Source organism: Monodelphis domestica, chromosome 2 (assembly GCF_027887165.1).
Source record: "Monodelphis domestica isolate mMonDom1 chromosome 2, mMonDom1.pri, whole genome shotgun sequence".
Taxonomy (NCBI): domain Eukaryota; kingdom Metazoa; phylum Chordata; class Mammalia; order Didelphimorphia; family Didelphidae; genus Monodelphis; species Monodelphis domestica.
The window spans coordinates 481,211,737-481,226,232 of NC_077228.1; the positions used below are offsets into that span (position 1 = coordinate 481,211,737).

Sequence of the window (14,496 nt, forward strand, 5' to 3'; positions counted from 1 at the left end):
AACTTCAGTCAACAAACAAAGTTACTTCAGAAATTTCCACTCTCGTGTTCCCTATACTTTGGGCTAATTACACAAGATGGAACACACAGATAAGATTCAGAGGAGATGGAGGGGTGCCAAGTGTAAGTTCATACCTCCATCACCCCACCATTGGAACCACTGAACTTCACCTCAAGGAGGTGGGTAGGGGCAGGAGGCAGGCCACCATGACTCCCTATAAAAGCAAGGCAAGAGCTCAGTTGGTCCAGGACCTCGTAGTCACAACCCAGCATTAAAATGGGCAAACTGCTGATCCTCACTGGTGAGTTTGTATCTGGGTGAATGAGACAGTACCTTCAAGGAGAGTTACTCTTTCTCCTTTCCTGGAGATTGTCTTCCCAAATTTCTCTTTCCCGTCTATTCTTCCATCTATCCATTCATCTATCCATCAATTCTCCAAGCTGTCACTGCCACTGCCTAGAACTTCTTTGCTCATGACTTATGTATTCTGGTTCCTTGGAGAGGGAAAATCTTTGAATAGGGCATGTGCCACAGGATGACACCATCCTGATAGTCGGGTTGTTTTCATACTAATTACCTTGAAGTGCCAGCTTGATGTCAGATACTAAAAAAAATTTATTGATGGATTTATTGATTAACTGATTCAATTAATGATTGGTGGGGCCAAAGTAGTCCCTCTGGTTGATGAAATTAAGCTAGCCCATCAAATGGAACAAATAGCAAAGAAAAATGGAACTGTATTTTCACCTGTAAAGTCCTTTTAGTATGGGGGAAGGAGGGATAAACAGAGATAAAAGAATAGCACCTGAAATAGTTAACTTAGTACTTAGAAGAGACCCACTTGGGAGAAGAGAACTATTAAAATTTCATTTCCAAGCCCCAAAGAACAGAATTGACTGTGAGGATGAGGTTTGGGGAAGGGGATAGAGAATTAAAGGAAAGGGATAGGGGAAAAACTTGTATAAACCAAGTAGAGATTGTTGAAAGACGTATGATAGTCACATCTAGAGAAACGGGGATGAAGTCAGGAAAGAAGACTGGAGAAAAGACAGTGGGAGGATATGATCACAACTGTTAACTTTCTGAAGGACTATCACCTGGAGAAGGTATTCAATTTGTCTTCTTTGGGCAGTACTAAGTGATATATTTGGGTTTCAAGAAAAATTTCTGAACTAATTATTAATAATTATTTATTAAGAATTTTATAGGTGTCACTTAATTATCAATTATTTTATTAATTAAAATAAGTACTATAATTCTATATCACTGATTTATTAATTAAATGAAAATGCTTTTATTAACTGAAATAATAATTTTAATGTTATTGATTAAACAATTAATAATAGTTTGTATTCGAGCTATCGGTACTGTGGCTACCTCAGGAGGCAGTGGTTTTACTGTCACTGAAAGTCAGTCATACATTCAACAAGCACTCATTTGTTGTTGTTCAGTTGTGTATGACTCTTTGTGATATCTTTTGGGGTTTTCTTGACAAAGATACTGGAGTTCTTTTTCCACTTCCTTCTTCAGCACATTTTACATATGGGGAAACTGAGGCAAAGAGGGTTAAGTGACTTGCACAGGGCCACAAAGCTTAGTAAGTATCTAGGACAGATTTGAACTCAGGAAAATGAGTCTTCTTGACTTCAAATCCCAATACCCCATTCACTGTGCCTCTTGGCTGCCTAAAGCATTTATTAAAATTTAACTGTGCTCAAGGAAATGAGCTAAGTTCTGAAAATACAAAGAAAGGCAAAAACTTCCTGAAGCTGCGTGACTACTTGTCAGGAATGTTATAAAATCATGGGATGTTTGTTCAGGTGGAGTTGGGACTAGTGGGCCTCTGTGGTCCCTTCTAACTCTGACATTCTATGATCCTGTGAGAAGAATTGCTGGGCCACTGGATGTTGGGGCTAAATGACATAATTTCAGTTTTGTTATACCCAGTCTTGCCCGCTTCTCTGAGAAAAAAAGATTGCTAACTGTTTCAGAGAACTGCAGATCTGATTATTGGGCTCACTTAACAGTTCTTTCCTCCAAGGAGTATAGACCAGTAGTAGTGATGACTCCTGTTCTTCATCCTCTCCTCTTTACTGCCCATTTAGAGTTTTAGGCTTGCCACTTTCAAGCCAGGAAAAGGGTCTGTCCAGCATCCTCTAATCTAATGAGATTCTCTTTCCTTCTTTAGGTCTGGCCCTCCTGCTGCAGCTGCAGCTGGGTAAGTATGTTTGCTCCTGGTCTGGGAAGGTAGATGAATTTGGGACGATAGTTAAGCAGCTCATGTTATTCCCATTCTCTCTCTTCTGCGATTCCAGGTTCAGCCGTCAACATTGTCTGTTACTTCACCAACTGGAGTCAGTACCGTCCTGGGATTGCCCGCTACATGCCTGAGAATGTGGACCCCTGCCTTTGCACTCACATCATCTATGCCTTCGCTGGCATGGCCAATAACCAAATCAAAACCATCGAGTGGAATGACGAGGCCCTCTACGCTGGCATCAACAATCTCAAGACCTAGTAAGTCCTAGACTGGGTTCTCTACTCCTGACAGGAAGTTTTGACTAAGGATACAGAAAGTTTCCAAAGACAAGTAGATTTTAGAATCTGTCTACAACACTTAGTCCCTCCTGGAGAGAGCACAGTGAGGAGAGAGTTAGAGTTGGAGTCAGTAAGATATGCGTTCAAGTTCTGCCTTGGACACTTATTAGCTGTGCAAAACAAAGGAAAGGGAAGGAAAGGAAGGAAGGAAGGAAGGAAGGAAGGAAGGAAGGAAGGAAGGAAGGAAGGAAGGAACGAACGAACGAATGAAGGAACGAAGGAAGGAAGGAACGAAGGAAGAAAGGAAGGAAGAAAGGAAGGAAGGAAGGAAGGAAGAAAGGAAGGAAGGAAGGAAGGAAGAAAGGAAGGAAGGAAGGAAGGAAGGAAGGAAGGAAGGAAGGAAGGAAGGAAGGAAGGAAGGAAGGAAGGAAGGAAGGAAGGAAGGAAGGAAGGAAGGAAGGAAGGAAGGAAGGAAATAGATCAAAGGATGATGATTCCCAATAACAGGTGGGAAGGCAAAGCTTTAGAATGCACTGTGAGATTGTTATTCCAAATATAGGAATAGATTATTCAATATGAAATACTGTTTTGCCCATGGGAGGGTTGGTTTACTTTGCCAGAGACATTTCTATAAACCAGGTAACTTTCTATCAACAGTAACACCGAGCTGAAAACCCTGCTGTCTGTTGGAGGCTGGAATTTTGGAACTCAGGGGTAAAGCATAAGAATTTTAGTAGCAGTAGCTAAAGCAGAACTACTCTTCCCTCCCACCCCAATTCATTTCTTCCTCCAGTTCCCTTCCCCTTCCCAATCTAAACCTAGAAAAAAACCTCTCTGAGTCTTTCTAAAGTGAGTGTTCCCATGATGCTACTGCCTAAAGCTATTTTCAGTCAAGCAGTTAGATATTTCCTCATTAGCATCCTATTGGGGGTCTGGGGTCAGACCAGAGCAATATCCTTATGGCAAACTCAACAAGTACCCAAGATCCCTGACCACTAGAAACTCTGGTCCCTTGAAAGTAAATGAAGACCAAGCCACCAAGGAATGGGTTCTCTATCAACTCCTAGGAGAGCTTAATTAAGGCTGCTATCATTTTCTTTGTTGTTGCTGATTCTAGGTTCTCTGACATGGTTGCCACTGCTGCAAACCGCCAGACCTTCATCCAGTCAGCCATCCAGTTTCTGAGGAAGTACAACTTCGATGGGCTGGACATTGACTGGGAGTACCCTGGTAACCGTGGCAGCCCAGCAGATACCCAACAGCTCTTTACTGTCCTATTGAAGGTAACGGTCTCTCCCTACTGTCCAAAGATAGGAGAACCCCAGCCCTGCCCCAGGGCTGCCTATCCAAAGAGGAACTCCTTGAATGGGGTGCGGATTGATGCTTTTTCTGATCAACTTAAGACTTGAAGGGAGAGGAAGAGAGAGAGCCCAGAGGAATCTCTAAAGAGATTGATATACGAGGGAATAATTCTCAAAAGGGTGGATATTGGCACTGAGAAGAAGCAACTGTATGAAGGAGAGAAGGTAAACCAAATGAGTGAAAGAGGGATGAAAGAGGAGGAGGAATGAAAGCTAGGTCATATAATGCCACAAGACTTAGAGGTAGGAAATGTAGGAATCATCCAATTCTACCTTACTCATTTTACAGATGAAGAAAATAATTTCTAGGAAGATTAAGTGATTTCCCCAGATCTTAGATATTCCATATTCAGGGTCAGTTGGGCAAGACAATAGTGTGGATGAGGGTCATTATTCCCTAAACCAGGTAAGGCTATGACTTAGATATAAGTTGATAGAACTGGAAGGGACTTCAAATGTCGTAGGAACATAGGACCATAGATTTGGAGCTGGAAAGGAACCCGAAAGGATATCTAGTCCAAGCCCTTCATTTTACAAATTTGTTGTTCATTCCATTGTATCTGACTCTTTGTGACCCCACAAACATGCCAGATCCTTCTGTCTTCTGCTATCTCCCAAAGTCTTTCCAAGTTCATGTTTATTGTTTCCATGGCATTGTTTAATCATCTCAACTTTTAGTCTCCTTTTACCTTCGATCTTTTGCAACAAAAGGGTGTCTTCCAATGGGTTCTGCCTTCTTGTTATGTAGTCAAAGTATTTAATCTTCATCATCAATATTTGACTCCGAAGTGAATAGTCTGACTTCATTTCTTTAACAGATTTGATCTCCTTGCTGTTCAAGGGACTCTCAAAAGTCTTTTCCAGCACCGTAATTCAATAAGTCTGCTCCTGAGGTCCTCAGTTTTCCTTAGAGTCCAACTCTCACATCCATACGTAGCTACTGGAAAAAACATTTTACAAATAAGGAAATTTTAGAACTAAGTGACATGACTTGTTTAGGATCTTTCAGGCAGTAAGCAGCACAGCTGAGAAGCAAAGGCAGATTCTCAAACTCCCAGAGCAGCAGTCTTTCCACGGTCCCATACTAATAGGAACAAAATTCTGACATTTTAAAATTTTAGGGGGCAGCTGGGTGGCTCAGTGGATTGAGAGCCAGGACCAGAGAGACAGGAGGTCCTGGGTTCAAATCTAACCTCAGACACTTCCTAACTGTGTGACCCTGGGCAAGTCACTGAACCCCTACTGCCTAGCCCTTACTGCTCTTCTGCCTTGGAACCAATATACAATATTAATTCCAAGGTGGAAGGTAAGGGGTTAAAAAACAACAACAACAAACTTTATCTGTCACAAATGTCCACTGACACATTCTAACATATCCACATGCACATATTGTACATACACCCATGTATCCACCCAGTCACTGTTCTTATTCCTTGCTGCCAGGAATTAGTAGCATATTTTAGGCGTTGGCTCTGGGGCCATTGAAGAGGTGGCATTTGAATGGTAGATGCCCAAAAGACACACTCCCCCCACTCAAATGAATTCTTTTATATGCTATCCAAAGGGGGTCTTCATAACGTTTTATAGGCAGAAGCTCTTTCCGTCTTCTCTTAACAGCTCTCCTTTGGGGAGTGTCCTAGAGGCTTTATCCCCAGAAGTGGCTGGGCATATCTCATTAACCTATGAGCCCACTATTCAAATGTCTACCTTTATGTGGCCTTTATGGAATGTCCCCATGGGGTGAGCTTGCCAACCACAATTGTGCTTTCCTTTGGCCATTTATATCTCCCAACAACTTTCTAGAATTCCTTTCATTCTCTCCCAACCATTCACTTAAGTGTATTTTGATCCCATCCTCGATTAATCTAATAACATACAATCAAATTATCAGATGGTTTTCTTTTGTCTTTTTTAAACCCTTACCTTTCATCTTAGAATCAATACTGCGTATTAGTGCCAAGGCAGAAGAGCAGTAAGGGCTAGACAATGGGGGCTAAGTGACAGCTAGGAAGTGTCTGAGGCCAGATTTGAATCCAGTCTTCCTCCTTCCTGCCTCTAAGCCTGTCCCTTGATGCGCTGAGTCAACAACCTGCCCCCTCGGATGGGTTTTCAAAGGTTATGCCAGCAGGTCCTGTCAAATTGAAGAGACTTTGGATACCCAGTCCTTGTCTTTGTGGAGCTTAAAATCACACACACACACACACACATGCACACACACGCATGCATGCACACACACAATTAAAGCTTTGAGGAATTTCAGAGATCATCTAGTGTAAATAGCACAGAAACAGGTTCAAAAAGGTTGTGACTTGTCTAATGTCACATTATTAGAAAATGGCAATACTGGAACTTGAACTCAGATCTTCTAAGTCAAAGCGTGAAACTTTTTATTCTATCTTGGGCTTCTTTCTCTTCTCTATACTTCTCCAGTTTCAGGACCCTGATAATCAGATATTGCAAGAGGGTGTGTAATTATATGGAAAATTGAATGTCTCTGAGTTCTGTCTTTAAAGACTATGATGAGACAGACAGACAGATAGACAGACAGAGAGACAGACAAGAGACTTTACAATATGAGGTCTGTGCCCTCTCTATTCCAGGAAATGTATGAAGCTTTCGAGCAAGAGGCTACTCAGAGCAACAAGCCCCGGCTCCTGATTTCTGCTGCTGTGTCTGCTGGCAAAAGCACCATTGAGACAGCCTACCAGATCCCTGAGATGTCCAAGTAAGTGTCGCCCAGTTCCATGGAAGTTCTCATGTCGGGGTTTAACTGAGCCACAGAGGGAGGGGAGCTGATCACATAGACTTCATCAAGGGGAAAGCAAGTCAGAACCCTAGGAGACTGGCGATCTAGAAGGGGTTTCCATTCACAGACCTAATTTTGATCTTAGTGTTAGAATTATTTGCAAAATTCTCTGGAGCAAAAGAGGCTCCTCCATATCACCAACTACCCCAAATTTCTCCTATGTCCTGAGCATAGAAAAAAATTTATTTACTTTCCTCCCCTTCATGAAAGTGATCTGCAAAACTCCAAGCAAGCCCTATAAGCTCTAAGTATCTATAATCTGCAAGGTATACTCTGGTAGCAGATGGATTCTATCTATTTCCTTCCCTTGAGGTCCTTGTAGCCATTTTTTAAAAATAAAATTTTATTGATATCTTTTTTAAACATTATTAAATTTTCCATTGTATGTTTCTTTCTTCACATTTTTAAAGGAAGAAAAAAACAAAAATCAAAATAAAATCAGATACATTTTTTAAAAAGGGAAAAATCAGCAAAACTGACCCATCTATTGAAAAAGCTTGAAAATATGTGCATTGTATTATTCCTGTGGACCTCTTCAGCAAAGGGGTAGAACAGGGATATCTTTTCCTATCTCTTCTTTAGAGCTAAGCTCCAACACTCTTCATCATTTTACAACATTAATTTTCCATGGTTTTATACTTATTCTTCCCATTTACCTTGTTGTAGTCATTGTGTATCCTGTTTAGAAGCCAACATACAAATACATGAAACAAATTTGAGCAAAAATTACAAAACAACACAATAGAAAGGGACCAGGGATGGACAAGTGAGCCCCAAGTGAATGGTATTGGGGGGGGGGGAAAGACTTCATGCTGGACAAGACCTAGGAAATAGAGACATTAAAGGGAATGAGGTACGATCCACATAGGGAATGGAGTGGAGATGATGAGCCTGATTTTCCTTGGATTACTTCTCTCTTTTCCTCCTCAACCTAAGGTACATGGATCTTATCAACGTGATGACTTATGACTTGAGGGGCTCCTGGGAGGGCTTTACTGGAGAGGATAGTCCTCTGTTTGCTGGACCCAATGACAAGGGTGACTACATCTACTTTAATGTGGTAAGGAAAGCTCTGTCATGAAAGCTCAGACAAGATTTCCACCTTGAGCCTTTGGACAGGAAGGGTAGTGAAGGGAAGGCAATGTACCATGGGGTCTTTGGGAGGTTGCAGAAGGCTGCGGGAATAGGTCACATATCACAGATGGAAAGCTGGGAGAGTTCATTTAGGTCTAGCACTTTTGTTTGAGAGAAGAGATAGATGTGGAGGCTTTAAAAAATTGCTCAAGGTCTCTTATAGAGTAAATAGTAGAGCTCCTTTGATTCTAAGCCTAGGGTGCTTTCCACAGTCCCTCTTCTTCCCCTGTTTCCTCTTTTCCTACCCCTGCCCTCCAATTCAAAATCAGCTGCCCTCACCTTTCCACTCTTTGTGCTTAAATGAGGGGAATAGTGGCATGAACAGCAATAATATAAAAGAATCCCCAAATCCTTTCTCTTTATTCCAAGACAAAGATATGATTCTCACCCAATGAGGAAAATCTTTTAAAATTCTCATTGGTGCTGATGATGCATGAGAAGTTAGTCTGGAATTTTAAAATGGGCATTCTGAAAGTAGTAGCTTCAACATAGATAATGGAGAGTGGTTGGTAAAATCTCTTAGATCAGCAAAAGAGAAAAGAAATGGGGGCATTTGGGGACTGAGTTGTTCCTCAATTGAGAATTTTAGAGGGAAAAGAGGGAGATAAGAAATTGAGAACATTTGTTTTTCCAAGTCATTTTCTTAATAACCGTACCTGTTAAATACCTCATAGGAGCCTGATCTTTATTAGGTACTAGGAAGGATACAGTGATAAAGAAGACATGGTCCCTTGCTCTCAGAAAGCCTCCAGTCTAGACTGTGAGCTCCCCGTTAGATTATGAGCTCCTCGAGGGCAGGTACCCTCTTTTGTATTTCTTTGTATCTGTAGCACTTAGCACAATGCCTGGCACCTAGTAGTAGGCACTTAATAAGTGTTATTGACTGATTGACTAGTATGAAATGAGACAATAATGATCCTCTATACTTGGGGAAATGGTCCCCTTGCGGGAAGCTTCTTGCTTCCCTCTTACGTTTTTTGCCAGGTTGTCTTGTGTCGGAGCAGTACCCAAAGATAACAATGTTGGCATGGAGAAATACAGACAGGGTAGATTACTCCACAAGTGGCTGGGCACATACCTACAGCTGTCCCAGCATGGCGGCTTTCTAACTGCCTCCCCTACTTTGTCCCTAAGGACTATGCCATGAACTACTGGAAGAACCAAGGGGCTCCTGCTGAAAAGCTGATGGTTGGGTTTGGTGCCTATGCCCGGACCTTCACCCTCACCAACCCCTCCAACCACGGCTTGGATGCTCCCACCTCTGGCCCTGGTGCTGCTGGACCCTACACTCAGGAAGCTGGCACTCTCGCCTATTTTGAGGTGAGGTCCACATCGAGGTTGGTGGATCCACAGGGATGTCTATAACATCTGCTCATCTGGGTAAACACAGATGAGAGGCTCTACTCTGTATCCTAGAGCACTAAGTTGCTGATTTGGGTGGAGCTGGATTCATGGGCACAGAGATGGGTCAGGATAAGGCTGTTCAATATAATTCTAAAATTTTATTCAACTTTTAAATTTATTAGGTACCAAAAATATGTGCATAAAACATTGAAAAGAATGTAAAAACAAAAAAAGACTGAAAGTGTCCCTACCTTCAAAATAGGGACTCCTGACAGATATTATAATCCCTGGGGTTTTTTTTAACCCTTATCTTCCATCTTAGAATCAATACTGTGTATTGGTTCTAAGGCAGAAGAGTGGAAAGGGCTAGCCAATGGGGGTTAAATGACTTGCCCAGGGTCACACAGCTAGGAAATGTGTGAGCCCAGATTTGAATCCAGGTCCTTCTGATTCTAGGCTTGGTGTCTATGCACTGTGCCATCTAACTGCCCCTAGTACCTTCAATTTGAACTTTCCCAAGGATTATCATATCTATCCCCAATGTAAGTGTCCTCACTATCCTTCCATGTGCATGAGGCAAATTATATTATGTACTTAAAGGAACTGAAGTCCAGTAAGAAAAAGTGATTTACCTAAGGTCACACAGCTCATTAGTAGCACAATCAGGACTAGATCCCAGACCTTCAGGCTTGAATTTAGTGAATTTTTTATGAAGCTATAAGGCATTTAATCTAAAATGAAAGTAAGAGAATTAAGTTGAGATTGAAGCTTTAGATATCTTTTAGTCCTATTGATACTCCAGGAAATTAGAGGGCAGTACATTCTCCCAGGAAAGGAAAATGGCAGCCAGATTTAATGGAGAAATAGACAGAGCAGAAGAATGTTCTAGCTCCTGAAATCTGTTGTCCCAGGTTGTTACAGCTGAAAGGAGACTAAAAGGTTATTTAATCCAGCCCCATTTCACAGATGAGGAAACCAAAGTCCAGAGAGAAGTGATTTACTCAAGATTACTACAACAGCATGAGCCAAATTTCTCATTTTCTGTTCTAGGTCTGTGGCTTCCTGAAAGGTGCCACTGAAGTGTGGAATGCCCCTCAAGAGGTTCCCTATGCCTACAAAGGAAACCAATGGATTGGCTATGACAACCCCAAGAGTTTCACTATCAAGGTGTGTCCTGCTTCTTTACCCCATACAGTTTGGAACAAAGGTGGAAGACCCACAGATTTAATACCCACAATAATCACTAGTGGCATTCTACCATCCCTCCATCTGTGCTACATTCTTCTATCCCTCTCTCAAACATTTCAATGTGTTTTTTCTCTTGCTCTTCTTTCCTTGGTCTTAATGATTCATTGTTATCAGCTAGCTTTACTGGCATGCCCAGAACCAAAGAAACTGAATCCTAAGTGATCTGGGCTTTGTTCAATGATTTTTTTTAAACCCTTACCTTCTGTCTTGGAGTCAATACTATGTATTGGCTCCAAGGCAGAAGAGTGGTAAGGGCTAGGCAATGGGGGTTAAGTGACTTGCCCAGGGTCACACAGCTGGGAAGTGTCTGAGGCTAGATTTGAACCTAGGACCTCCCATCTCTAGGTCTGGCTCTCAATCCACTGAGCTACCCAGCTACCCCCTCAATGATTTTTTTAAAGAAGCTGTGTATCCTCTTGTGTCTTCTGTTGTTCAAAAGGTCCTCCCTGGCATGTTAGTTCTAAATTGGGTGTTCTTAATCTTGTTTTTTTTTTGTTGGAATTTGGTGACGATTCAGGATCCCTTTGCAGAATCATGCCTTTAAATGCAGAAAATAAAGGACTTTGGATGATAATAGAAATCGATTATATTAAAATAAAAATGTCATTTTCCCCATTCAAGTTCTCACCGGTGTCCTAAAATCTACACCCAGATGTATTGTGAGTCCATGGACTCCAAATTAAGAACCCCTTCACTAGAGAAAATCTTTCCCTCATACCCCAAGATAACAAAAAAAAAAAAGAAGAGAAGAGAAAGCTCTTTAGGGTCCCAGGTATGATAAAATATAGGGTGAGCACTGCCTATTAATCTTGTTGTATATTTGCCAAGATCCCAAAAAGAGGCAAGTTCAGCTCCATTTTCTACTCTTTGGGTTGCATAATTCTCACCCTTACTCTCTACCTTCACCTTGTGGTAGATACTCTAGTTCTCTCATAGTATAATCCCACCAGGAATCCCAGGGCCCATAGGAGTCATTCAGAGAACATTCTCAATAACAGGTCAGAGTTAAGAAATAAATTTCTGCTTTTAGATACAGGATTTCCTCCTTTTCTTCCTTGGCAAGACTTTCTTGTTTTAAAAATCTCCATTAATCCATTTAAAGTTGGATTCTTCTCTTCATGCATTCTTCTCTTCACTTGCCCTCAAACTATCTCTCTCTGTTTTGAACCTGGAGGTATAGGGAGATAAATTCTCTAACTCACAAAATTATAAACTTAGAGGGTACCTTACAGGTCATTGAGCCAAACTCCCTCATTTTACAAATGACAAAATTAAGCTTGAAATTCAACCATGTTATTTGTCCAAGATCACATAATCGTCTGAGACAAGATTTGAATTTAGGACTTCCTGATTCCAAACTCATACTCTATCCATTATGGCACCTCACTGGCTTAGCCTCTACCTTTATCTTTCAGCTCCACTCTCTTTTCTCATTTTTCAGTTCACATCTCTTAAGATAGTAACCCCGAAGGCTTTGACTGTTGAGAAATCTCCATCGACTATACCCTCTACATGTCTCTGGTTCCCCTAACAGGCCGACTGGTTGCTGAAGAACAATTTTGGTGGAGCCATGGTCTGGGCCATTGACTTGGATGACTTCACTGGCACTTTCTGTGGACAAGGCAAATACCCACTCATGAATGCCATCAAATCTGCCTTGGGTGTCTCCACTCCCAGTAAGTAGTGATCCTATTCCATTTCTATCATTCAGGAAACTCCACAGCAGAGAGGTTGTTAATGAGGAAAAATATCAATATGAAACTCTTCTCACCTTGATTTTATTTTAAAGACTTTATCCCATTTTATACTTACCCAAGCATATCCATCCTGGAACTGTCAACAGAAGACCAAGGAAGTCTTATAAGATTGAAGCTTGTTGGGTGAATGTTCTCCTCTAGCAGAGATGGGTAAATGGGCTTCAACAAAATAGGGCAAGCAGATATAGGATCTGAGGTAGAGAAATGGGGAAAAAATCATTCCCCTTACACTTTAATTGCTTCCAATTCAGCCACTGACCACTGGAATTGATGAGGAGACAAGAAAAATCAAAGAGAGAGAAAAGGGGGATGATAAGATTAGAACAAAGCAGAGAAGTTTAGGGAAGGGGAAGCAGTATGGGCCCTCTAGATCAGTTTGTAGCTGCTCAGGAAGTAAGGGATAGAATTAAGCTGGTTGAATCAGTTTCTAGGCTAAGCAAGATGACAGTAATAAGTGTCAGAAAGCTATGGGAGAAAACTAATTCTCAAGGAGAGGATCTAGAATGATGGAGCCTTGCTTCTGCTGGACAGCTCCCTGAATGTAGACCAAGTTACAAAGGACCATAAGCCTTTGGGAGGGTTTACTGATTGATGCTTGGTCAGGAACCCCCTGGAGAACGTAGGGGTAATGCCTCCATCTACTCACTTTAGGAAGCTAGGTGGAACCATAGTGCCCAGAGCACTGGTCCTGTAGTTAGGAAGACCTGAGTTCAAATCCAGTCTTAGACATTTACTAGCCTTAAAATAGGGTTAAAAATAGCACCTATCTCACAAGGTCATTGTGTTGATTAAATGAGATAATGTTTGTAAAGGATTTGGATTCTTAGTAGATGTTTAATAAATGCTTATTTCCTTAGGTTGCCGAGTGCCAACCTCTACCTTGGGCACCAGTATTGCTCCCATTGTCACAGCAGCCCCTGGTGGTGGTAGTTCAGGAGGCAGTGGGTTCTGTGCTGGCAAGTCCAATGGTCTTTATGCAAACCCCAAGAGCAAGAATGCTTTCTACAACTGTGTGAATGGAGTGACCTATGAAGAGGCTTGCCAGGCTGGTCTAGTCTTTGACACAAGCTGTTCATGTTGTAACTGGTCATAAGCTTTCATGAAGAAATTATCATTAAAGATATACTTTGCAACTGATTCCCAAATTGTCTGTCTTGCTGAATTAGGTGTCTGGGCATTAGTGACCCGCAACATCAGGGGATGGCAGTGGACACTATAATAATTACCATAACACAAAATAGGGCTTTGCCTTCAGAAACCGACATTTTGGAGGGGAAAGTTAGAGAGAGATGAAGACTTTCTTTCCATAGTAATCCCTATCCCCCATCCTTCACCTTCTGTCTTTTTCTCTGGGACATCACATATTTCCTTCTAATGTTTATAGAGGTGAGGGGCAAATTTCCTTCTCTCAGCCCAAATACATCATCCTTGTAAAATCCTTTGTGTAAGTGCCCAACCAACCACCTGGTGGCTCCAACCCTCATATCAAATTATTTTTATCTTGGGTGACAAAATTCCTAGCTAAGGATTTAAGACTTCTCCCCCACCACCCCATGGCACTTTGTCACCCTTGGCAGAAGGGGGTAGATGAGAACTTATTTTTTGACCTTTTTCTAAGATATCTGCAATGGCTTGATACTCTGAAGGCTCTGCCCATTGGCCAAAGCATTTTCTCCACCTGGTTGGGATAAGGAACACATTTGAATCAAATTTTAGCATATATAATCCACTTTCACTTATGTGTTCTATGGGGCATCATAGCTTTAAAGTTGGAAGGAGATTCAGAAGCCATTTAGTCCAATCCATTCATTTTTAAATGGAGAAACTGAGTCACAGGGAGATTACAAGACTTGTCCAAGATCAGAAAGTAGGAGTTGCATTTGCCGCTAGAACTTCTATTTTTTCTACTATTCCTGGACTTGAAGTCAGGAGGACTCATTTTCCTAGGCTGAAATCTGGTCTCAGTTTATAATCCTGGGCAAGTCACTTAGCACTGTTTGCCTCCATGAGTAAAATAAGTTGGAGATTGAAATGGCAAACACTTCAGTATCTTTGCCAAGTAAAACCCAAAAGAGTCACAAAGAGTTCCACACCACTGGAAAAATGATTGTTCTCCCATGGAGTTTTAATCCTATACAGCAAGTATTTATTAATCACTTGCTATGCTCCAGACACTGAGGCAAAACCAAACTAATTCTTGCCCACAAAGAGCTTACATTCCACTGGAGAAGATTTGCATAGAGAAGTGAATACAGAATACATGCAAAATGTAAACCCATATTCCAGGGCCCTCTCCAGACTCTGGGTT

General features: G+C 41.5%; 1 protein-coding gene across 1 annotated transcript; it reads left to right on the forward strand.

The window, feature by feature from the left end:
- Positions 1–258: 258 nt before the first annotated feature.
- On the forward strand, positions 259–13,321 carry LOC100033109 (acidic mammalian chitinase-like). Its single transcript, XM_001381953.3, has 11 exons — positions 259–301; positions 2,189–2,218; positions 2,316–2,517; positions 3,196–3,252; positions 3,656–3,821; positions 6,500–6,624; positions 7,642–7,765; positions 8,974–9,159; positions 10,234–10,350; positions 11,966–12,107; positions 13,046–13,321. Exons 1-11 carry the CDS (start codon positions 277–279, stop codon positions 13,279–13,281), a joined length of 1,410 nt encoding a protein of 469 aa, XP_001381990.1. The 5' UTR covers positions 259–276; the 3' UTR covers positions 13,282–13,321.
- Positions 13,322–14,496: the final 1,175 nt, after the last annotated feature.

Coding starts and splice junctions, on each gene's coding strand:
- LOC100033109 (XM_001381953.3), top strand. CDS start 277: ATGGGCAAACTGCTGATCCTCACTG. Junction 2,219..2,315: donor CCTGCTGCAGCTGCAGCTGG/GTAAGTATGTTT, acceptor CTGCGATTCCAG/GTTCAGCCGTCAACATTGTC. Junction 6,625..7,641: donor CAGATCCCTGAGATGTCCAA/GTAAGTGTCGCC, acceptor CCTCAACCTAAG/GTACATGGATCTTATCAACG.